General features: G+C 39.7%; 1 protein-coding gene across 1 annotated transcript in view; it reads right to left on the reverse strand.

The window, feature by feature from the left end:
* The window catches only part of LOC120798900 (choline transporter-like protein 5-A), a 51531-nt gene that overhangs the window by 16407 nt on the left and 10883 nt on the right, over window positions 1-24241 (reverse strand). The window contains exons 2-3 of the mRNA XM_040143692.1: window positions 10829-10877; window positions 4998-5071 (exon numbers count right to left, since the gene is read on the reverse strand). Coding sequence (XP_039999626.1) covers window positions 4998-5071; window positions 10829-10877 — 123 coding nt within the window. The remainder of the gene's footprint in view (window positions 1-4997; window positions 5072-10828; window positions 10878-24241) is intronic.

Genomic DNA, 24241 nt, shown 5'->3' on the forward strand with positions numbered 1-24241 from the left:
CTGGCCTCAGTAAGCTATCATAATATGGAGTTTATGGACCCAAAAAGGTCTCCTTCCCTGCCTTCCCACAATTAAACCATCACATGGACAGGAAACAGAGACAAAGGATCTTTCTCCCAAAAACAGGCCATCTTTTAAAACTCCAGAGATGTATAACCAGCCCATGGGTTCATCCCACCACAATAGGACTCATCTTAATTAATAATATTATAGATATTATAGATTAATATTTGAATGCTACTTCCCTCAAATAAGACAACATGAAAAATTAAGGTGTGAGCCCCTATTCATGCTATGGACCCACTGTACTCACACACACAATCACTGCACCCCCACCTTCTCTCTCCCTCTCTCTTAACAGATAAGTACCATAAATCAAAGGCCACGTTCTTTAAGCAATGCATCAGATTTCTCCTTTTCTACACATCTAAAATAATATGAAAAATAATTATCCGACTATTATTAGTGTTTTCTTTATTTATTGTTTTGTTCTGTTAAGTAGTCAACTGACCACTTCCAGTATGCTGGCGTTTTGACTAATGTACTGATGTGAAATCCACGTTATTGTTCCTTTCTGTCATTAATAGCTCCGTTATGGTTATATAATTTAATTAATGTTTTAATGGGTCAGGGTGGAAGGCGGATGTGATTTTTGTGAGTAAATTCCAGATTAAACAATTCAATCGTTCTATAAAAAATTACTCACTTGTCCAGTTAAAACAAAGGGAGAAGATGAGTACCACCAGTAAAACGCATGCCGGGCCCTCAGTGGTAAGACAGCTGGACAGCGCTTTGCTTTAGCCATTCGCGCTTCTTGCCGCTTTTGGCTTCTTGCCATTTTGCACGTTATTTCCTTACGTGATGCTCTTCTTTAGTTTTATCGTCGTGTCATGTATTCTTTCTTTGCCATGTGTTTTTCAGGTTAATAGCTCGTCTATTTTGTAAGCTATAATCAACAACAAATTAAATGAGAAGAGCAGAGGCATACCCCAGCTGCATGCCAGCCTGCTAAGAAATCAACAGCTGTGCCGAAGGAGAGAAGTCTAGCAGACTTCCAAAGTCCAAAAACCGGAGACACATCGGCAGAACCCGTCACCTAGGTAATACACAACGCCTACGAGAGGATCCAGTGGGAGTTCGTCTGAAAATTTACCGACTGCAACCACCAACTGCTTTGGTTCCCGGCCTACAATCAGATCGCAAAGTGAAGTGTACAAAGCCAGATTTTATTTTTTTATTATTAACTGCTCATGACTGGGTTGGTGTCGAAATAATATCTTTTAATCCTTAAATTTTATTTATATACATCTCAGGATCTGTAGTAGTGTAGCCATACAATACACATGCTAAACATATCCTCTCCCATCATTGTCCAATTTATCATATTACTCATTTTATCAGTTATTGATTAACATTGTTCTTTTGCTCCACTTTGCAACTTGATAATCAGTCATTACATTCATCATGTGTCAGTAGACATTAGTAAATACATTTTAATTATTTTAAGCCCAGTAGTCGCTGTGTGTTCCTTTGAAGTAGAGATCGGAGATCAACTCAATCTGGAAGTCACGGATTGTGATTCATTTGATAAATTTAATTGATGAATTAATTTGATTAATTAATTTCCCGCAAAAGCAGGTGGTGTCCTATTCAACCAGTGTTTATATTGAATAATTCCGAATATAAGTAGATCACGCTACAGAGAGAGTAGTTTGTGTTTATATTTTACATTTACTGTGCCAGTGTGTGTGGCACTGATGAAAGGAAGGAGAAATAAGAAAAAAGATATTGGGGCTAAGTACAAAGTACAGAGGGGTGTGTGCATGAGAGGGTGAGGGTGAGGTAATCGCGAATGATGTCTTCCAGGTTGGGGAGTAGTAGAAGTGGAATGAAGTGATTTTGGAAAGAGTCTTTGTTTTAGTGTGTGTGCACCTGTGACTATGACTATGCATTTATGTCTGTGTGCATGCACTTTATTCAGTCACCCATTCAATCACATATATAATATATGCACACACATATGACATCAGCCCATAAAGAGGACATGAATACCACTAATCCAACTTTGCACACATACATACATCCACTAACCACACTAGTCTTCATTTCTACACACACACACACACACACACACACACACACAATGCAAAAGATGTGATACAAAATGCTATACTTTTGTCATGTTGAAACAAAGAGTTTGATTCTTTCAAGGCTTTGTCCCTTGGAAACTGTTGTGTTTTTGTTAATCAGTTCTGTTTTCTTCTGTGCGACTTGCAGAATTTCAGTATTTGTTTTTTTCCTTTTGCAAAATGTTTTTGTGTTTTTTTGTGTTTTCTTACTTTCCAGCGTTTTTTTCCAAATGCTGAACATGTTTTGTCAAATTGGTGAAGATGTTTTCTTTATTTGCTTGTGTTTTGTTTATTTGAATATGTTTTTTTTAAAGTTGCAGTGCTGTGCTGTTACTGTGCTTTCAGGGCCACTGCACTTTCAAAATCAAAACCTTAGATAACATAAGTTCTTGAAGTGGATGAACAGTATCAGAGGTTTAGTGTTTCAGCCCATGAGCCAGAGACTGTGCTTGATGTAGAAATTGGGCGCTACTGATAGTTTCATATGGGCCTGCATACTCCAGAACATCACTTTTCTTCTTGCTTTCACATAAAATGCTTTGATTCAGATTCCTTCTTTACTTCACGCTGTGACTTCAAGAGCCACTGAACGTATCAAACAGCTTTGGCAACAAAGAGATTTCTTTCGCTCTTTTATTGTCTTCCCCACTTACTCGATTTATCACATCTCTCTCTGTTTCTCCAGACAAAATAAAGATAGGCCTCCCAGTGATGTGCTGTCTCTCCCTTGCTCACTTCTCCTCTCTGTTCCCAATTGCTCTCTATTTTTCTCTCCCTCTCCAAACCACTATGTACTTACACAATGTGATTGAGGCACAGAAAGAGAGGAAATAAATTAAGGAAACCAGTCTTCCCTGCAGTGAATGGCTGAAAGCCAGTCAACAGGGGAGACAGAGATAGAGAGAGAATGAAAGGAGAGAAAAAGAGGGAATTCTACAATCTTCTGGTTTATATCTTCAGGAGCATGATCATTTAATCACTGATAATTAATCACATTAGAATATTTAGAATTTTTAATGAATGCTGAATTTCGTATATTTCTCTCACCCAAGTAAACGAATAAAAAAATAGGATCTAGGACAACTGGGAGATACAGCACAAGCCAAAGCAAATTGCATTAGAACGAATTAGTATGAATAGTTTTAATAGTATTATGAATAATGAGGAACATTCTTGCAACAGTTAAAGCTGCATCAATTGACGTTTGACCACTTGGGGGCAACAGAAAAAAGCTGGAAGCTTGCATTCAACATCTGACAAATTATCACCTGGGGTGTATTCCAAAAAGTTTGTTGAGTGAGAGCTTTTTAGTTTGGTAACTCGAAGCTGAGGGAAACTGTCCCAGAAACTGAGATCACTTTAACTCTGGCAACTCACCGGCAACTTTCCTTCAACAAACTTTGAGTTTCTCTCCTACCCTCTTGCCAAGCCTAAAGAAGTTGTCTGACATGTCGCTTCATTTCTTCATTCATATATTCCATATCAGAATCGCATATAGGAGCCCATTAATTAACAGACATACAAAGAAGTTTACGTCAGGAAAAAAAATATCAAAGTTGGATGTTAGGCCTAGCTTTGGACATTACTGCTTTTATGATCAATCATGTAGTCATCAGTGTAGACAGATTATAAGAGATACCGATCTCTGTCCTCACATTTAAATATTACACATTGTGGATGCATCCTCAGCACAGAGTAAAATGTGTACTCATAGTGTACTAAGACTATGAGTCTGTGGACATTAAGACGACTGTCAGGTTGTCAGTAATTCCCATGCACTGAAACATTTACTGTGCATTAATCACTGTAAATAAAAAATATATATATTTGTGTGAAGAGTGAAAACAAGGGGAGAGAGAGTGGGAATGACATACAACAAAGGTTGCCAACAGCCAGAATCAAACTAGGGACATTGTGATCCTGGTATGCATCTTAAATAAAAGGCCACCAGAATGTCAATTTTTCTTAACACTTAAAGGACTTCTAATCCAGTCTATGTGATATGATTGAAAGCCCCGGCACAACTATCACATTGAGCTTGAGGTGAGAGTGTTTTGTGAAATTTGGTTTCCAAGGTCAAGAATGAACCTCAACCTTTCAGCCAATAGTGTTAAAAAAAGGAAATATGAACACCTACAATTCTGTGACAACTGAGCATACTTCATCTGCTGATGAAGATCATTTGATATTACAAAAACATGGCTCTAAATTCACCTTGAGGGAAAATAGTTGTGTAAGAAGATTAGTGTAGCTTTAGAATACAGATGTATTAACACAGCTTTATTAGAGGACCTTGTAGTCTCCCCAAATAATTTGGGGAAAAAGTAATGCATTTTCACTTGCTGATCATGAAGACTGGTGAGATTAGAATTTCTTGAGTTATAAGCATTCATTTCAATTACACGAACCACTCCGGTAAAACCCTACTGAGGAGTTTCCTGGATGTGGAAAATCCCATATGTTTCTGCTTGAATCCTGGATAGGTGATATATTATACCAAGTGATTATTTGTGTACATTTGTGTCCAGGTGCCACACAGGCTTAAGAACATTCCACCAGTGCTGACCTACTTTTATTCCTACAAGATTAATAATGAGTTGCTCTTTAAGTGCAGGAAAACACACTTGTAGTATCATGGTGTGTAAGAGTAAAAGAGATTAAGCAGGTCCTGCTTCCGTAATTTTTCCAATAAAACCATGTGTGTATATATTCACTAGAGAATACACTGTAAGAGGAGTCTGAGCAAAGAATCTTTTTCCCACAGTCAGGGCACTCTCTCTCTCTCTCTCTGTATGTGTGTGTGTGTGTGTGTGTGTGTGTGTGTGTGTGTGTGTGTGTGTGTGTGTGTGTGTGTGTGTATAGACTCACCCACTATCCCCAGGGCCACATATGACAGGATGACTATTATGAAGATCAAACAACATAAGACATCAGTGCAGCTTCTAAAGATACAGAGAAGAAACAAGTTGTAAACCACTGCAGCAATATTAATAAAAAAGTCAGTTTATATTTGTAATTTTTGGATCCATTATTACAATTAGGGATGCAAATCTTGTATGTTCAGATACAACTTTGACTCTAACTGAAAGTCATTATTCATGAAGCAAACATTGTAGTGTTTAGAGAACTGAGTGTGAAGAGAAAACATGACAGATAATACATTTGTTGCTATACTGTAAATAAAGCAGTTCTTCATTCTTTAATTAATTCTGCCTCTGGGTCTAGTGTGGTTAAGATAAAGAAATAAAGAAAAAAGAAATGAGAGGAAAAAGTGCCTAGGCAGAGCAAGAGAGCTTAGAGTTTAATGAGGAAGAGGGAGAGAGGAGTTATTACTTTTTTAGGAAAAGAATGAGAGAGGAATTAAAAACAGAATAAGAGAGAATAAAAGCAGATTTCCTTACAGTCACAACGCTGAAATGATGCAATTATAGATGTTTGTTTGTGGAAATGTGCATGTGTGATCCGCTACCACACTGTATTTGTGTTGTGTATGTGAAAGCTAATTACTGTGAGGACTGAAATCAGATTTCTAGTTGATGTGGGAAAAACTGTTTCATTCCACTGCAGGTTAATTCACCAGAAATTAACATAAGTCCTCCTAAAACTTTATGTTCCCTTAGGAATAATATTTTGAAAATTTTCTGGTGACATCATCAAAGTTATCTCCGCTTGGGTGTCGAGACTACAAATTTATAACAGGGCCCATGTTACAAACTGGGGTTGTGGATTTTGAAAGACAAGTTGCATTGAGAGAAGTGTATAATTCTGTCTCTTTTGAGCTCGACCGATACTTGGGACGTAAATTTGGGTATCTCGACCTCTGTTGCTTTAATTTTTAACACTCTCTTTGTAATCTGTATCTCACAGGTCCTCAATTTTAGAAATGAAACACTAAATTGCTTAAGTACAGCCCTTAAGGTATTATTGTAAGTGAACAATCTGTTAAAATATAGACTTAAAAGCCACTGAAGACTTTACAGAAAAAAACTTGGTATTTCTCTATTATATTAAATAGTCATGGCTACACAAGCAACGAGCAAACTTAATGTTTGGGGAAAAAAACATTTGTATGATTTACTAGGAGTTTAACCAGCGCTGTAGCCCGGAATATGGTGATGGGCTTGGTCTTCTACCTAAGGGACAAGAATAAATAACATCTATGAGACTGTGATGCCTAGGAGCTAACCACTCACTTACTGTATGTCCTCAAGTTGATTTATCTAACTATTCAACAACGTCACAGTGCCAGACATTAAGATTTGGTTCTCATGAATAACTTTGCAAATATGTTTTGAGTATTTATGAATTTATGAATTATTATGAATTGCAACCAGATTATAATCAGGAATTATGTAATTGCTAATTTACATATTTAGCAAGTTGCATATGTTAAACATCTGCTCTTGCAATATAATATCCATTTGTAGTGACAGCATTATTTTATGGTTATGTTTAGACTCCCACAGGACTTGGTTGAGGTTACTGAAAGGTTGTGGTCTGGTTTAATACAAAAAAGTTCATAGTGACTTCAGACACAACTTTACATTTAACAAAAACCACAATCTTTCTCTAGCCTTAACCAAAGTGGTTTTTGTTGCCTAAACCAAAGACAGGACTATGGATGTGAGCTCTGGTTTCTGTTGTGACAGTCGTGTACTGTATATGCCTGCAATCAGCCCTAATGACGTCATATTGCATCTGCTGCTGTTAATAAATATATGCTTCATTCATTCATTGAATGAAATTTCTAGGAGACAGGGTTGAATAATGTCCAGTGTCTATGTGATCTGTCTTTGGAATGAGAGTAGAGCCAAACAGTACCCCAGAACAAGACCCCAATAGAACAGATCTAACAGTGATGACCTTGGCAAACGGATTACCAACGCTGACTACAGAAAGATACATTTGTGGCAAGGTGTGCAAGACCAAGCATGGCCTTAAAATCCATCAGGGCTGAATGAAATGCTTGGTGCAGGGGAGACCAGCACAGTGCACAAGATCCGTTTCTGGTAAGATGCAGGAGGAGCCCAGCCCGGAGACAACCCACAGAGCGCAGAACCTCTAAGCACTAAGCTCTCCAGCTCCGAGCATAATAGTTCAATAGCGTCAGATCAAGTGGCCTCCAGCAAGCCAACCATAGAGTGTGGCACCAATTCGATGAGGATGCGGCCAGAATCATGGAATCAATTGCAAGGGGAGACGCAGACAAACGGCTTCAGAAAATGACCATCATTGTCAGTTTTTCAGCAGAGAGGTTCGGCATTGAAGACTGCAAGACCACCAGAACCAACTACACCATAAACCGAAGGGCAGACAAGATCCGCTAACTGCGTCAAAAGCTTCGTACTCTGGCAAGATATTTCAAGGTAGCAACTGAGGAGGAGCTCCGGAACATCAGGAAGAAACTCATGATCCTGCGCAGAGCACAATTGCACAGGAGAAGGAGGAGAGAGAAAGCCAGGAAGCAAACGGCCTTTATAGCCATTCCATTCGGATTCACTAAGCAGCTGCTAGGGCAGAAGTGCAGTGGCAGTCTTGCCTGCTCCAAGGAGGAGATGAACTTATTCCTGCACAACAACCTGAGCAACCCTGATAGAGAGCAGGAGCTAGGGCCCCTCAGAGCCCTTTTGGACATCCCACTTCCTGTGGAGTTCAACACCAGAGAGACCACCTTGAAGGAACCAAAGGTGGTTACTGCAGCCCGAGCTAGCTCAGCTCCATGACCCAGTGGCGTACCCTATAAAGTGTACAAAGCACTGCCAAGAGCTCCTCAGAATCCTTTGGAAGATTCTGTGGATGATCTGGCGCAGGGGATCTGTTGCTGACCAGTAGAGGCAGGTGGAGGGCATCTGGATACCCAAGGAGGAGGACTCAACCAAGCTGGAGCAGTTCAGATCCATCTCGTTACTCATTGTGGAGGGGAATATCCTCTTCAGTGTCCTATCCAGAAGGATGACAGATCTCGTCCTACATAATGCCCATATTGACACCTCGGTCCAGAAAGGTTGCATACCTGGAGTTCCAGGCTGCATAGAACATACCGGAGTTGTCACCCAGCTGATCAGGGAGGCCGGGGAAAGGAAGGGAGACCTGGTGGTGCTTTGGCTTGACTTCGCCAATGCATACAGGTCAATATCTCACAAGCTGTTGGAGACTACCCTGGACCAAAACCATGTACCCAGCAAGATCAAGGACCTCATCCTGAACTACTATGGGAACTTCAGGCTCAGAGTCAGTTCTGGGGACACAACATCAGATTGGCATCAACTTGAAAAGGGGATCATAACTGGGTGCACCATCTCAGCTGAAGTGGAGTGTAGAGGCCCCCTGTCCAAGTCTGTTGTTCTGCAGCCTCCCATCAGAGCCTACATGGATGACCTTACTGTCACCACAACATCAGTGCCAGGTGGTAGATGGATCATCCAGGGCCTGAAAAATTCATCTTGTGAGCAAGGATGAGTTTCATACCAACCAAAGCTAGGGCCATGGTGTTGAAGAAAGGGAAAGTGGTGGACAAGTTTTGCATCTTTTCGAACTGCTTTGTAATCCCATCCATCACTGAGAGACCAGTCAAGAGCCTGGGCAAAGTCTTTGACTGTAGCCTCAGGAATGAAACGGCAGTCGTAGCAACCATCAAGGAGCTTGAGACATGGCTCACAGCAGTAGACAAGTCTGGCTTACCTGGAAGGTTCATGCTTGGATCTACCAACATGGTATCCTACCTTGAGTCCTCTGGCTTCTGCCGGTGTATGAAGTAACACTGTCAACAGATGAGACACTGGAGAGGAAGACCAGTAGTTACCTCCGCAGATGGCTGGGTCTACCACGTAGCTTGAGCAGTGCAACACTGTACGGGAGGACCAGTAAACTAAGCTGCGAGTGAACTTGGGGAGGAAGCTCAAGTTCCCAGACAACATTATAACCACTTTGTTGAGGCCAGATATGGTGCTAACATCAGCCTCTACAAAGCAGGTGCTCCTGTTAGAGCTGACAGTTCCCTGGGAGGACCGCATGGTGGAGGCAAATGAGCAGAAGTGGTTCAAGTACCAAGAGCTGGTGGAGCAGGCTGGAAGGCTCGCTGTGAACCCATCGAAGTGGGATGTAGAGGCTTTGCTGGCTGCTCACTCTGCAAGGTCTACTACGACTTGGTATCACTGGAGCTGCAAAGAGGAAGGCCATCAAGTCCAACATGGAAGCTGCAGAGAGGGCCTCCAAATGGCTTTGGATCAGGTGGAGCAATCCGTGGGCCCATGCTGCTGGGATACAAGCCGGGATTGGAAACATCTTGCCTATCCTCACTAGTAAGTGATTATGTAGTATAGAGTTACTTATAATGTTATCACTTATGTATCTGTACATAGAAGTTTTGTGAACTGTTATGCCTTTACACAACTTCTACACCAACAAATTTCTTCTAGGAGTTTGACTTGGTGAGGCCTGTTGTTGCCCACTTGCTGAGAATGTGCTGGCGTCTTTGACACTTAAAACACAACACTTTTTAAATTAATTTATTTTAAGTCACCCATCATTCAAATATGTAGCTCCTTCACAAAATTGGGCGACACAAGTCCACACAATGCAACACACCCCCACATCTGATTTTAGCACTGACAAACTTACCTACTCTGCTTTTTCAGGGCTGTGTGGTTGTAGTTTGAACACATTTGATTAAAAGGCTTAAGACTGGTGTATGACACCATTTTCCAGCTGAACCCTGCCCACTTCAAACCAGTAAGGAAAAGCATAGACAGAACTCTGTCATGTGAATTAACAAAAACTATTAAAACTTGGGCACTTTTTTATTTCAATCCAATTGAAATTTGTTTCACTTCTGAAGAACAGACAGATGACAAAATGCCCTTGAAACAAACAAGAAGTGAAGATGCATGCAGTACAAATCTTGCAGAACCAGGAAATACTGTATATCTAGTGTTTGTCAGTCACTGACTGTAAAGAAATTGTGACAAAATAAATAAAATGTGAAACTTTTAAAAAGTGTATCTTAAGTTGTCGGATGCATTTTGGTAATCTAAAATAGGGAGGATATGTAAGGGCTATAATTTCTACATTATTCATCTGATGTGGATGTAAACATTTCAAATCCAAAGTGCTCAAGTGCAGAGCCAAAAATAAATACATAAGTAAATAAAAAGTCAGTGACTATTTAGGTTATGTACATGTGAATGGCTGTAGTCGTCATGATATCCTGCCCCTTCTCTGGAAGGGTGGTAGCTATTTCATCCATTTACCTTTGATGTCAGGCAGTGCAAAGCGCTCAGCCTCACAAATACAGGAAATGTCTAAATAAAACATTTTTTGTTCTATATTTGATAAATAAATGATGTAGTCGTGTCAAACCTTAACAAGAACAGGTACACGCAATAATGAAAGTGCTCAGTTGGCCACGTTAGCCTAAGATTCAATCATGTGAGGCTGAGGCTCAGCAGACTGTGCCACTGCAGACCAGACCTTGGCTGTGATGCACAAATTTATTTTTTACTGACTGAAAAGAGGACCGAAAAGAAGATATTTAGCTGTTTTCCCATTATTTAGATGTTAAGTTGTGAGCTTTATAAAAATATCCTGGATATCTGAGCGAAGACACAATGTTTTAAAAATTAGTTGGCTTAGACATAATGTTATTTAGTATAGAATACAGAGCTGCAGATTTATATGCAAAGAAGGAGGTATGGAGTTACCTTCTGCAGACTGGACCTCTGAAGGAAGGATCAAACTTGTGTGGTTCTGCTGGAAAAAACAAAATAAATAAAATCTTAAATGGGTTTAGGCCAGACCAAATCAAATCAACAGCTATAGAGAGGGGAGGAAAATAGCTAACAGTGGCTGAGGTGTGTAGTAATGGTCATAGTCAGGTAATAGATGTTCAAAAGTTTAAGTGCTGTCTTCTCTGTCATTTCACATCTCAAGCCTGCATCCACATATTTTATGCCAGGCAGAACTCCACCTCTTCTCTTCTGTTTCAATGAAATGAATGGGAAAGAGACAACATCACCAGCAGCTTGTCAAACCCATAAAGTGAACTCCTAGAGCCTAATAAGAGGCAGGACCAGCAGTGGATCTAGAAGCACTATGCACTATGATGGAGCAATTATCATTCATCTGGGTCTCCATATTTTGATTAATTCACAAATTTCTAAGAATCATGCATCACTGAAGTTGAATATTAACTATGATGGGTCCTCCATCCTCTATCTTGTTGCCTGGTCTTACACAGTGACCCTGTGTCAAAATCTAGTTTTAAGACCTGAACTGTTTCGATTTTTATTGAGCTCATGTTTCCTTTATCAGAGTGGGGTATTTAGGGTCTAAGTAGTGAAGCTGATGGAACCCTATTGTTTCTATTCTTATTATAAATGGTACATTCAGCGAAGTGGCAAGAATCCTTTTTTTTTTTAGGAGTCGAAGCCCAAGTGGGCCATGCCTGCAAAGCACCGTTGCTCCCAGTACCAGCATTGCTGGTAATCCTACTGTAATTGCTAAGATTTTTTGGGGTCCAAGCAGCAAAGCTGCAGGAACCCTGTTGTTTTTGTTCTGATTTATTATTATGGGTCCTAGCATATGTGGCTGGGGCCACACATGCAGAACAGCGTGGCTCTCAGTACCAGCAGTGCTGGGAAACCTATTGTAATCGCTAAGATTTTTATTATTATTATTGTTTATTTTTTATTAGGGGTCCAAGCCTGCAGGGCTGGGGGCAAAATTTGGCACCAATCATCCACTGGATGGTGCTTTTTTTGCAAAATCATGAAATATACTAAAATGGTTTTTCCACACTACTCTTAGGCTTTATGTGCGATCTTCATGAAAATTTGAAAAAAGACTGGGGACCAAATACCAGCAGAATTGGGAATCCTATTGTAGTCGCTCAGATTTTTATTTTTAGGAGTCCAAGCCTGAGAGGACTGAGGGCCACACATGCAAAGCAGCATGGCTCCCAGTACCAGTGGCACTGGGAACCCAGTTGTAATCGCTCAGATTCTTATTATTGATTTGTTAATTATATTATATTATATAAGCGAAACCTATTTTTTTCAAACGCCTCCTAGGCTGTGGGTCTTATCTGCACAAAACTTTACACAGAGAATCTATGGACCCTCTTGATATAAAGTTATTAAAAGAATTTTGATAATCACAAAAATGTGCAAGTTATAAAGGAATGACTTCCTATAGGTTGTAGTCAAAACATGTAGCGTTGCATATCTTGGCAACAATCTCTCCTACTAACACGACACTCAGCTTACTGCTTTTCCATGGTCCACTGAGGCTCTGTGCAAAATTTGGCACCAATCACTCACTAGCTCCTGCTGCAAAATCATGAAATATGCTAAAATTGTTTTTCCAAACTACTCTTAGGCTATAAGTGTGATCTGCAATTTGCATGTATCATTTATGTACACTCGTGATCACAAGTTATTCAAAGAGTATTGATACTCCAAAAAATGCTAAAGTTATAAAGGAAAGGTGTAAACAAAGATTATCATATTCCTCATGTAATTCAATGATGTAATGTAAAGTAACACTCTAAATGAACAACTTTGTTCTACTGCCTATATCTCACTTACATCCTTAGGAATTTTTCTAATACAATGAATCCATTCTATTGATATTTTGCATATAATCAGGTATAATAGATTGTATATATGTATATGGTTGTATAGTGGGGTGAAATAAAAAGATAGGGCATGTGAAAGAGAGAATTAAAGATAAAAAATAAGTGAGCAAAAGAGAAACAGAAAAGAGAGGATTCCCTATTGATGTAGGACTGATCTTGATCAGAGCAGAGGAGACCTGACTGTAAATCATAACACGTCACTACTATTACGCTCTGTGTGTGTGTTACTGTGTGTCTGTGTGTGTATGTACGCATGTAATATAGTAATGTATATGATGAATGCGAAAGGCATCAAGGTGTGAGGAAAAAGCACAAAAGACATGATGGATTGAGGTTGAGGGATGAATGGATGAATAGAGGGAGGGGAGAGAAACAGAATGAGATAGATAAACTAATGGAAAGAAAACATTCAAGAAGAAGGTGGAAAAACATCAATCTCGAAAAAAAATTATTTTTCCATAAAAATAATTCAGAGTTCAAAGTTGCAGGTTCAAAGATTAACCAAAATATTGCAATGGTTATGTAACAGTAGATCCCTCATCCAAGGTAGTTGAGAAGCATACTATCAACATTTTTGCAAGGCTGGTAATTTAAAATATTACAAAAATCGAATCAAATTTTGGCAACAGGACACTAGGATCTGATTTTTAACACCCAGGCTAATTGACGGTTAGTAACAAAGTAATAGTAGTTAGACAGTGAAAAAGACCAATTCATTTGCTATTAATAAAGCTTTGGCTTAATGTATTAGCCAAAAACTGCACATGCATCACTGCCCTTTTAACCTTGTTTTTTTCCCCACAAACTCCTGAGAAAAATATCTTGCTCTTCAGTAACTAAAAGCTATGTTCACCAGCTAGATAACTGTTCTAGCTTTGTCTTTCTGTTGTTTGGTGCTGGGTAGGTAGTGTAAAGTGGGTTTATCAGGGCTTTTCTACTGAAAACAGCTTCCTGCTATAGCTGGAAGTGAGGATGATGTGAGCCATGAGACAGAACAAACAGTAAATTTGCTGTAAGAACAAAACAAGGAACTAAAAAGACCATGAAACTCTGTAGAGCTGCAGAGTTGGTGGTAATTCTCTGAGGGTTTATCACAATGACTGTCCACTTTTACATTATACATTTAATGTTAGCACGCCATTGTGAGGAAACGTGGTTTGCTAACTTAGCCTAAGTTAGTGCTGCGACCGCAAGCAACAACTGCTCAATGTTAATAATGTTCAATGTTAATTCAATGTTAAATAGATAAACCATAGAATATATTGTAAAATGAAACAACCTACCTGTTCTATTCTTATTATAAATGGTACATTCAGCGAAGTGGCAAGAACCCAATTTTTTTTTTTGGAGTCCAAGCCCAAGTGGGCCATGCCTGCAAAGCACCGTTGCTCCCAGTACCATCATCGCTGGTAATCCTACTGTAATTGCTAAGATTTTTTGGGGTCCAAGCAGCAAAGCTGCAGGAACCCTGTTGTTTTTGTTCTGATTTATTATTATGGGTCCTGTTTACTATCTAAAAATATTTTTACTTGTTGCAACAAATTATTTTATTCTTTTACAGTTTAGTTTCAGTTACAGGCAACCAACTTAGCAGCAACCTCCAATAATTAAGCATGCACATTTGCACATCCTTAAAAGCTGTTAGTGTCACCAGTTGTGCTGCATTATACATACAGTTGCATTATATAAGATAAATAGAAAACTTCTACTTTCGACAAAATTTTAATCTTTATTTCAGTTTTTTCAGTTTAGTTTTTTGTTAGTGTTCCAATCCAAACGTCACACAGATTTTAAGTGATGTGCTTAAGAGAGAACACGATGCAACTTAAGAAAACACATGAAAAAAACCCCCACCTTGACCACACATAGGTCACATTTAGAAAAAAAAAAAAATGCTGCAAATAAGTACAAACAAGACCAACAAATGAAGAAACACATTCACTCATAATGATAATACACACAGCATAAAAAGTATGCAACACAAGCAAATACAGAAACACTAAGTCATACACCACACAATTCAAGTTTTTTGGGACACTGAAAAACTGATAAACCCAGATATATGTCTTTCAGATGCTGATCATTTGCCAATGATATCGGAAGAAAAATATGGGGCACTGAGTGGATCCCCATTTTATTTGTTTGGGCGACACCTGCCAATAGTATTCCACCAGTCCACTCATCGACAGGCGGTGGTACAGCACCAGTAAAAATAAGAAACAACCTGTGTTTTCTTCCTAAAGCATTACAAATCCCTGCTGCAAAAATGTATCTGATTTATGACCTGACCTATGCAGTGGCCACAAACATGTCTAGGTAAGGTTTAGGTAAGATCATGGTTTGGCTTAGTTAAGGTTAGGGAAAAATTGTGGTTTGGGTTATAATTACTACTTTGTTAAGGTTAGGGGACCTTCATTGTCATGGTTACAATAATAACTTTATAGAACGATTGTGGTCGTTATACTGTTTGTAGGAAACTGGAAGTGAACAGCTGTTTTTCTGTGTTAAAGTCAGATGATTTATTGACCTCTCCATCCACCCAAACCTCCCTCCTCTGTAGACTTTGTTAGTTTATAATAATGTCACACTGATTCTTGCTTTGCTCCCAGCGGACAAGAGCTGTTGCCAGCAGCTATGACACAAAGTCTGGCAGCTGATTTTCCAAGCAACAGGAGCCACGAAGGAAAGTTAGCATCAAGCAACTAACTCTGTAAGGAGAATAAAGGAGCAACCAATGATCTCTTCAGCAAAACAGCCAGCAAAACTGCAGCTCATTGGATTTAACAAAGCAGCACGCCTGAAGAAGCCTTTCTCCTCCCTGTTACTTTATAAAGTTTACTAAAAGCTAAGCACAAGAATATTTAACTTTGTCAATGTATATGTATTGATTTGGTTAATGTATCCATCGAGCTTTATTGTTATGTCTGTTCAGAGTGAGGGTAGTGGTGTGTCAGAGTATTGAATACAACACGCACGGCCGCTAGTGTGCCCTAGTTCTCTTCTCCATAAACCAGCTGTACAATATTCATATCAACACACTTGCCAGGCTTCCAGCCAGAATGTTGGTATCCCACACAAAGAAGACCAGGAGCTGTCTGAATCCCCAGTTCCACACTTCCACCCTTCAACCCAGTGAAAAAACTCCTGCGCACTGTCTCACTTACTATTGGTTCACTGATTTAAGTTTTGGTCTACACAACCTTCAGCAGGTATATGGTATGGACAAGAATCACAACAGTAAGTGTTAGACAAATCCAATTAGAGACAGGAATTTATTTGTTTTGACAGGTACATTGCATTGTATGACTAAAACTTATATATTGAACAGAAGAGCTATGTTACTTAAATTCATAAGAATGTGTTGTAGGTTTATAAGTAGGAAATTATATTGCAATGTTAAATGTAAAAGATAACTAATACTTATCAGCAGAGGTGGAAATGTTTGGTATGAATGGAGTCTGTAGAGTGCCACTAGAATGATTATACACTTTATATTGCACAAAATGCAGTTAGGAAAGAAGAAGTAAGTAAATAAAAGGGTAAAAACTTCTATAGAATATTAATGATAATAAATATTTCAACAAGCGGGAAAGATTTGGGTCCAAGCAGCTTGCAAGCGTTTGGATACCACGCGCATTAATTGCTACATTGTTGGCAAGAGGGACTTGTCCACCTTGAGATTTGGACCCTAGGCTTTTGTATCCCCAGAGAAGGTGTCTTATTGGCTGTGCCACTGGGGAGACATGGGTTCCACTCACCTTCTCATATCTTAAGGCAATGAGCATTACATGAGCAAAACTGGGGTATGTATGCTTTTTAAACTTAAAACACTTGCAACAGTCAAATTGTTGGTGATAAAATTTTGAAAAAAAAATCACACATTATGCTGCTCGTTTCGCATTTATTGTCAAATATATTGGTGAAGTTTGATCAAACATTTGCTGAAATAAAAAATGCTGTGCATAAGGTAAAAAGTACAGAGGACACTGAATTTCACTGCAGAATCTGATATCTAGTATCCAAAAAATATCTGTTTCAATTTTGGTAGCATTTGAATGAAGAGGAGATATAGATGTTAATTGATTTTACATATTTTGAAAAATATAGACTGAAGGACTTTTGAAGTGACCATAGGTTGCAGTGAGCCAAACTTGGCTCGCTGCAACTATGGTCATTAGATATGCTGAAAAAATTTCAAGTCTGTAGGATGTACGAGCGATTTCTTTTTTGGAATTTTTGAAGTTTGGAACATGAAATGTCTAGAAGTTTAGGTTTGCTGTAGTAAGCCACGCCCACTTTAATCAGTCATTATCAAATTTTATGCATCGACTGAGTTATGAAACTATATCATGGAAACTGAATTTCATACAATTCCAAGCAACCATTTATGAGATATCAACTTTTTTTTTTTGTGGATCCCCCTAGAGGTGAAGCACAATGGGCTCTTTTAGTGAGTTTATGAACTTTTTTATACAGACGACTTAACGAGTTATACACTTGAGGAACCATATCTTTGTGTCTTTGACATTATAGATCCATCCTGCAAAATTCCTCGCATTCACCTGATCATTCATTTGATTCTGCTGCTTGTTCCATACCTAAGATCAATCATTCTATTTATTTATTTATAGCTTGCTTTTTTTACTTATGTGATTTGAAAAAATAACTTTTTTTCCTATAGAAATGTCCATCCTGCACTTAGTGTCCTTTAGATTATAGATTCATCCTGCAAATCCCTTCAATTGACCTGATCCTGCCATTTGTTCCATTCCTTAGATTGCTCTTTCTATTTATTTATTTACTTACTCATTTATTTATGTATTTATTTTGAAAAAATACAGTTAATCGAACTGACCTATGAGCCTCAATAGGGCATGGCAAACTACATGCCTAAGTTTTGTGTTCATCGGACTGACTATTGCCAAGACATAACTCACTTCTCCTTACCCAGGGGAAGATATTCTTTTATCTTTTGCATTTTGCGGACTATCAAAATTATTTTTTATAACTTTTAATCATAAGGGTCCTTGCAACAAAATATGCAGATTGGACCACAACCACGACGTGCGCATTTTTTCACAATTCTTTTAAAAAAATCACATCAAGAGGTTCCATAGATTCTATGTGCAAAGTTTCATGCAGATTGGACTAACAGCCTAGGAGGAGTTTGAGAAAGTAGGTTTTTCATATTTTGCAATTTTGTTAAAAAAAAATGAATGAATGATACATATATGGACGTAACCTATATCACAAGTTTCAGCTAAATTCAGGGAGCGTGTCCATGTACAATATGGGAGTTACTGCTCAAATGCACTTACCTTGATTATAGCGCTACCTGCTGGTGGACATGTGTCATTTTTGGTGTCATTGTTTACCACCCCTGAAAATTCCAATTACATAACTCTTACGGTATATGCATCAGTACCACTTTTACCATCGGAAGCATAAAATAAATAAATAAATTCTTTGCAGCTGCCTCGGGCTTGGACCCCTAAATAAAATAAATAACTACACCTGCAGGCAAGTTTGAACATTGTCCAAGCCCCCCGTGTAATCTGCATCCAGTGGACGGCGAGGCAATGCAAGTTGGACCTGCAGGCCCACAGGCACATCCTCAGGTTGTGCCTGAGGTCTCAGGTTGAGTCTCAGGTTGAGAGTACCACAGACACTGGAAAACAATCCACCTGATGTTTCTGAGGGGTATACCAGAAATTATGGTTAAACTAGCCTGGCATAAACCCTAGACTTGGGGTTAAGTGAACTTGTTGCGATTTACCCCAAGTTTTGGCGTAAGTGATCCAACAGTCATGAGGGTTCTTAGATTGTACATGTAACAATTTATGCAGATTGGACTTCAACCTAAGATGAATTTGAAAAAGCTGGTTTCACATATTGTTCAACTTTGTGTAACAGCGTCACCTATTGGCCAATACACAACAAGTTTTGTACAGTACCTCAATGTGGCACAGCAAACAACTGGGCCAAGTTCTGTGTTACTCAGACAGACCATCAGACAACGTACTGAGCTAACACTGTTTGTATAATAATTGGAAGAAATGGCAAGCATTCTTGTAGTTTTACAATTTTTTAAAAATGAAACTGCTGATTTCAGAAATATTGCAGGGGATGCTTGAATAGGCATTTATTCTTGAGGGATTAAAAACTTTACTGCCACATTGTCACCATTTGTAAGAAACAATACTTTTATTTTGGAATATATGGTTCAAAGTAAAGATTGTTTCTAAGGCCAGGTTTGACATTATCACTGCATTAGAAAACACAACCTCTTCAGTAATTTTACTGCTTTGGCACACATGTGTGCCATGTAATAAATCTAACAAAATGAAATGAAGAGTAGATCGTGGTAGACACAGTACTTTGTAAGTTGAAAAGGGTAATTCAGATTTTTACATCATCATTGTGACAGAGGATGAAATGACTGTTGCTGTGATAACTTTCCAGAGTTTTAAAGTCCTGTCTCATTTTATAATAAACCTGTGCAGTGTTTTGGTGTCCGATATGTTTTTATTCTTATGGAAAACTTAAAATGCCCCAAATAAAAACGAATCAATCAAAGAAATAAAGTGAAATACGATACACATTGTTATATTATTTCCTTTTTTAAGCATTAACTGTGTCATAATTTAATGAAAAACATATGTTAAATTACAATCATTTAGGTTTTTGTATTCGATAACGGAATTAATTGTTTTTCATTGTGACATGAATTTTCCGTAACATGTCCAAATCAAATCACAATGCAGAAAACAAAATGAGGAGGTGTATTGTATTTCAGTGTTGTCCAGCAGAGGGCAAGATAGACCTGCCAGCACTAAATGCAAAGACCCGTTATTACTTTCATGAGGAGGTGCAAGGGAGCTTTTTCTTTTTTTCATTTGAGACACACTGTCAATATGAATATGAAAAAAAATCGACTGTCTGATCATAGCTTGGAGGAGGATCTTATTGTCGGTTACAAGAGCTGATGGTAACCATAACAGACAGCCTTTCTCAGTTAAAATGTTCCATAGAAAAATAAGTGACTACTGTTTGAATGGAAGAAGAGGTTTGATGCACTTCTATTAGATACACACAGACACATACTTACTGAGCAGAGTCAGTGCTGGTCTACAAAGGAAGCACAAGAGATGAAAGCTAAAATGAAAAGAGCCCCTGAGGTTGCCTGCTAGACAGTCCGTCTGAGAATCATAGAGGACTTTTGAGTGTGTGTTTAGGACTTTTCTAAGAAGAGAAACAATTGATGATAACAGAGAAAGAACAGAGAGGTGGGGAACAGAGGATGGATGAGATGGTAATGAGATGGAAATATATTCAGATTATTCAGCATTTACAGACAGAGTAAATTTGAAGGAGCAGTGGAGTACAGGGATGAGAGGGGAGGATGGCACCCATGGATAACGAGAGAGAAAGAGAAAGACCCACGAAGTGCAGGATATTATATAATGTGTCTGATAGCCTGCATACCTCTCTGAGTACAAACCAAGAAGACACACAAGTCACAAACACGTGCATTATCAATACTTTTCACACAACGTTTAGTGTGCTTGTGTGTATTTAGATTGTTGGGCATACAGTACATGTTATTCTATATTGTTCCTACCATGAATAGTACACAAAGCATCAGGGATGTTTGGTATAATGTGCGAAAAGGGCTAACCTCCCTATCTTTTACTGTAAACATGAAAAACTTATTTGTAAAAAAAAAACTTTAAACAGATCGTTTTAAATTTTGTTGGAACCTAAAGCAGCAGCAGCACCAAAAAGTCAGATGAAAAACACAGGATGTATCTACAGTAAATTGAATTATTTTTTATAGCCTAAACACAATAGTATCAGCTTCCATTTATCTTCATAAGTGTTAAGTGATTGACGTGTTGTGGCATGCCGCCTTGATTTGCTGAACATTTGGGCTAAATTCATTCAACCCCGAACCGAATTACTTTTGACCAATACAGTGGGGTACTACTTGTGCAAGAGTCGGGAGAAGTGAATGACTGTGGCAACGGTGGGTGTTAGTATGAATGAAGTGGATTATTTATTTTCTTATCAATTTTCTTGGTAGTCTTTGGAGGAAAAATTGGAAGTGAAGAGACTGGGGACACGTTGTCCAAACAATGTTATTTATTAGGATAGGGCCTCCCTTTGCTCTCAAACTAGTGTCACGATCTGCTCCTCATATGGACTTTCTGCTTCCTGTTTTATTTTGTTACTTCTACTAGAAGATGTTTACCCATCTTCTTGTGGCCATAAAGGATGCAAATGGTCACCAACAATACTCAGATAGGCTGTGGCATTCAAACCATGAATGACTGGTAGCAAGGGGCCCAAAGTGTGCCAAAAAGATATTCCCCACACCTTTACATGATGCCATTACACCATCACCAGCCTGCACTGTTGACACAAGGCAGGGTGGGTCCATGGATTCATGCTGCTGATGCCAAATTCTGACCCTACCATCTGCGTGCCTCAGCAAAAATTTAGATTATTCAGACTAAAATACGTTTTTCAGTCTTCAACCATCCAGTTTTGGTGAGCTTGTGACCACTGCAGACTCACATTTAGCCATTGAGCCTTCTGCTGTTGCAGCCCATCCACCTCAAGGTTCGATGTGTTGTGCATTCTGATACGCTTTTCTGCTCACCACAGTGACCAAGAGTGGTTATTTGATTTACCGTAGCCTTTCTTTTAGCTCTGACCAGTCTGACTATTCTCCTCTGACCTCTCTCATCAACAACAAGACTTTTGTGCCTGAAAATCCCAGAAGCTCAGCAGTTTCAAAAGTACTCAAACCAGCACCAACCATAATGGCATGAATAAGCAGGTATACAGATGTTCCTCATAAAGGGCTTGGTGATTGTATATTACATACATATCATTGTGGACATGGACACACAAAGACTCATACCCATATACAAACATACCATCATAGCTGCACATTCTTCCTCTGGCTTCTGGCATGACTCAGCTTATATGTGTAGCTCCTTTGCTGGTCTTCTTGTTGAAATTAGGAAGTTATTTGATCACCCTGTCCAGGGTAGAGATACTGCCAAGTACCTACTCTCTCTCTGCGAGGATCCCTGAGCGTAGCAGAATATTTTGTTGAATTCAGGACATTTGCAGCTGATTCGTGGTGGAATGATGAGGCATTGTTCTTGCCACTTGCCATCTCCGGCCAAAAGGGGAGGCTCACCAGTAGCAGTGAGCAAAAGCACCTCCTCTTCCAACCCCGGCTCAGAATACAATTTCCTGCCACCTTATATTTGAATAAAAAGTCCTTGTCTTATCATTTCTAGTTAACTCCAGCGCAGAAGAAATGTTCCTTCCCAGGCTTGCATCTCTGTCAAAATACTAGATCTCCCCTTGGATACCAATACGTTGGATGGAAAACTCTTGGTCGAAGTCATGCACCAAACTGAACCCCTATTCGTCTTCCTTTCTGAGAAAATTCAGTTCCACCTCATCTCCTCACTCTCTTTTGGTCAGCCATGGTTGTGACAACATAATCCTCATCTCGACTGGTCCACCAGGAAAGTTGAGAGTTGGAGCTCTTTTTGTTATTCCTCTTTGCTACAATCTGCCAATGCCCCAGCAGAGGTCACCATCTCCCCACCAGTTCCACAACCCCCAGATTTGTCCACCATTCCCCCTGAATACCGAAATGGGGGAGGTTTTCAGTGGGGATCAAGCTCTTTCTCTTCCTCCACATCGCCCCACATAACGATTGTATCATAGACCTGCTTCCCGGAGCTTCCCTACCCACCAGTGGGTTGTACAACCTGTCTCATCCTGCGAGAGAGGCTCTGGAAAAATACATCAATGACTGCTTCACTGCTGGCATCATTCGACCCTTTTCTTCCCCTGTTGGTGCTGGTCTTTTCTTTGTTTCCAAAAAAGACAGTTCCCTGTGTCCATGCATTGATTACCATGGCCTAAATACCATCACTGCCAAAAACGTACTCTCTGCCCCTGATTAACCAACCTTTGAACCTCCTCATGGATCTACAGTCTTCTCCAAGTTGGACTTGAGGAACGCATACGATCTGGTTAGAATACGAGATGAGCTGAAGATGGCCTTTAACACTTGCCTAGGCCATTTTGAGCATCTTGTCCAGTTCATCTCACAATTGTGGAAATGTATCTGTCAAGCCCTCGGAGCCTCTGTAACTCTTTCTTCTAGTTTTCACCTGCAGACAAATGGTCAAATGGAATGTGCTAGTCAGGATCTGGAAGCTGCCCTCCGCTGCATCGCTATGGATTAAGCCCGCTTCCTGGAGCTCACTACTTGCCTGGGTAGAATATGCACACAACTCCCTGACCAGTGCTGCCACCGGTATATCCCCTTTCCAATGTCCCTTGGCTTTCCAACCCTCTTTGTTTCCTGCTCAAGAGGATGAGATTGCTGTCAGTCCAAGCCCATTTTAGGCAGTGCTGCAAGGTACTCACTCTGCCCTTCTCTGGTCTGCTGATTGTAACCGGCTCATCGCTGACCAACACCAGACCCCTGCACCCAACTGCCAACAGGTCACCGAGTTTGGCTTTCCCTCCAAGGATATTCCCTTAAAAACTGAAAAAACTCTCTCCACGTTAAATTGGCCCAGTTTTGCATCTAACCATTTAAGGCCAATTAGAATTGTGTCTTGACTCCCTGTGCTCCCGAATCACTGCATGCCTGCCTGCTTGCCCGCTCTTATCTCTGCTTGCCACGCTCGCAACATTACCATCCACCAAACCAGCTCTACTTCACCAGTCTCCTGTTTCACTCAACCCTCCGCCTGGCCTGCCAGCTCCCCTCTTCATTCCCCTGTCTGCTTGTCAGTCATTCAGCCCCACCCACTGTCCAGCCTTCATTCCCAACTCAACTCTGCCCAGCCATCAGCTCCCTTCTGCCCCCTGCACTAAATAGCCAGAACCCTCACTCCCCATCCACCTTTAGTCTCTGAGATCAAACAATAAACCTTTTCTTGTTCACTGGAGCTCTGAGTCTGTGGCCCACGATTGGGTTCACCTGTTAATCGTAATACTGTGAGCAGCCCATGTCGGGTCACACTTCCTGCCCCCCAGCTAAGATGACTCCACAGGCACAATGCAGAATACTAAGAATACTACTAAAATACCATATTACTACTAAAAAAGAACCCCAGAGTAACAACTAAAGGTTTAAAGGAATCATTGGAGCTGGTTAACATGTTCATCAGTCTACCATACGCAAATCATGGTGCACGGTTGCATGGAGGAAGCAGTTATTCTCCAAACAAACATTAATGTGTGCCTGTTTGCCAAAACCCCAACGCTACTGGGAAAATGTTTAGTGGACTGGTGAAACTAAGGTTGAATTGTTTGGGAAGAGCACGCAGCACTACATATAGTGTAAAAAGGGCACTGCGTACCAACATGAAAATATCATCCTAACAGTGAAGTACGGTTGAGGGAGCATCGTGATTTGGGGCTTTGCTGCCTC

The sequence above is a fragment of the Xiphias gladius genome, chromosome 14 (genome assembly GCF_016859285.1).
Source record: "Xiphias gladius isolate SHS-SW01 ecotype Sanya breed wild chromosome 14, ASM1685928v1, whole genome shotgun sequence".
NCBI lineage: Eukaryota > Metazoa > Chordata > Actinopteri > Istiophoriformes > Xiphiidae > Xiphias > Xiphias gladius.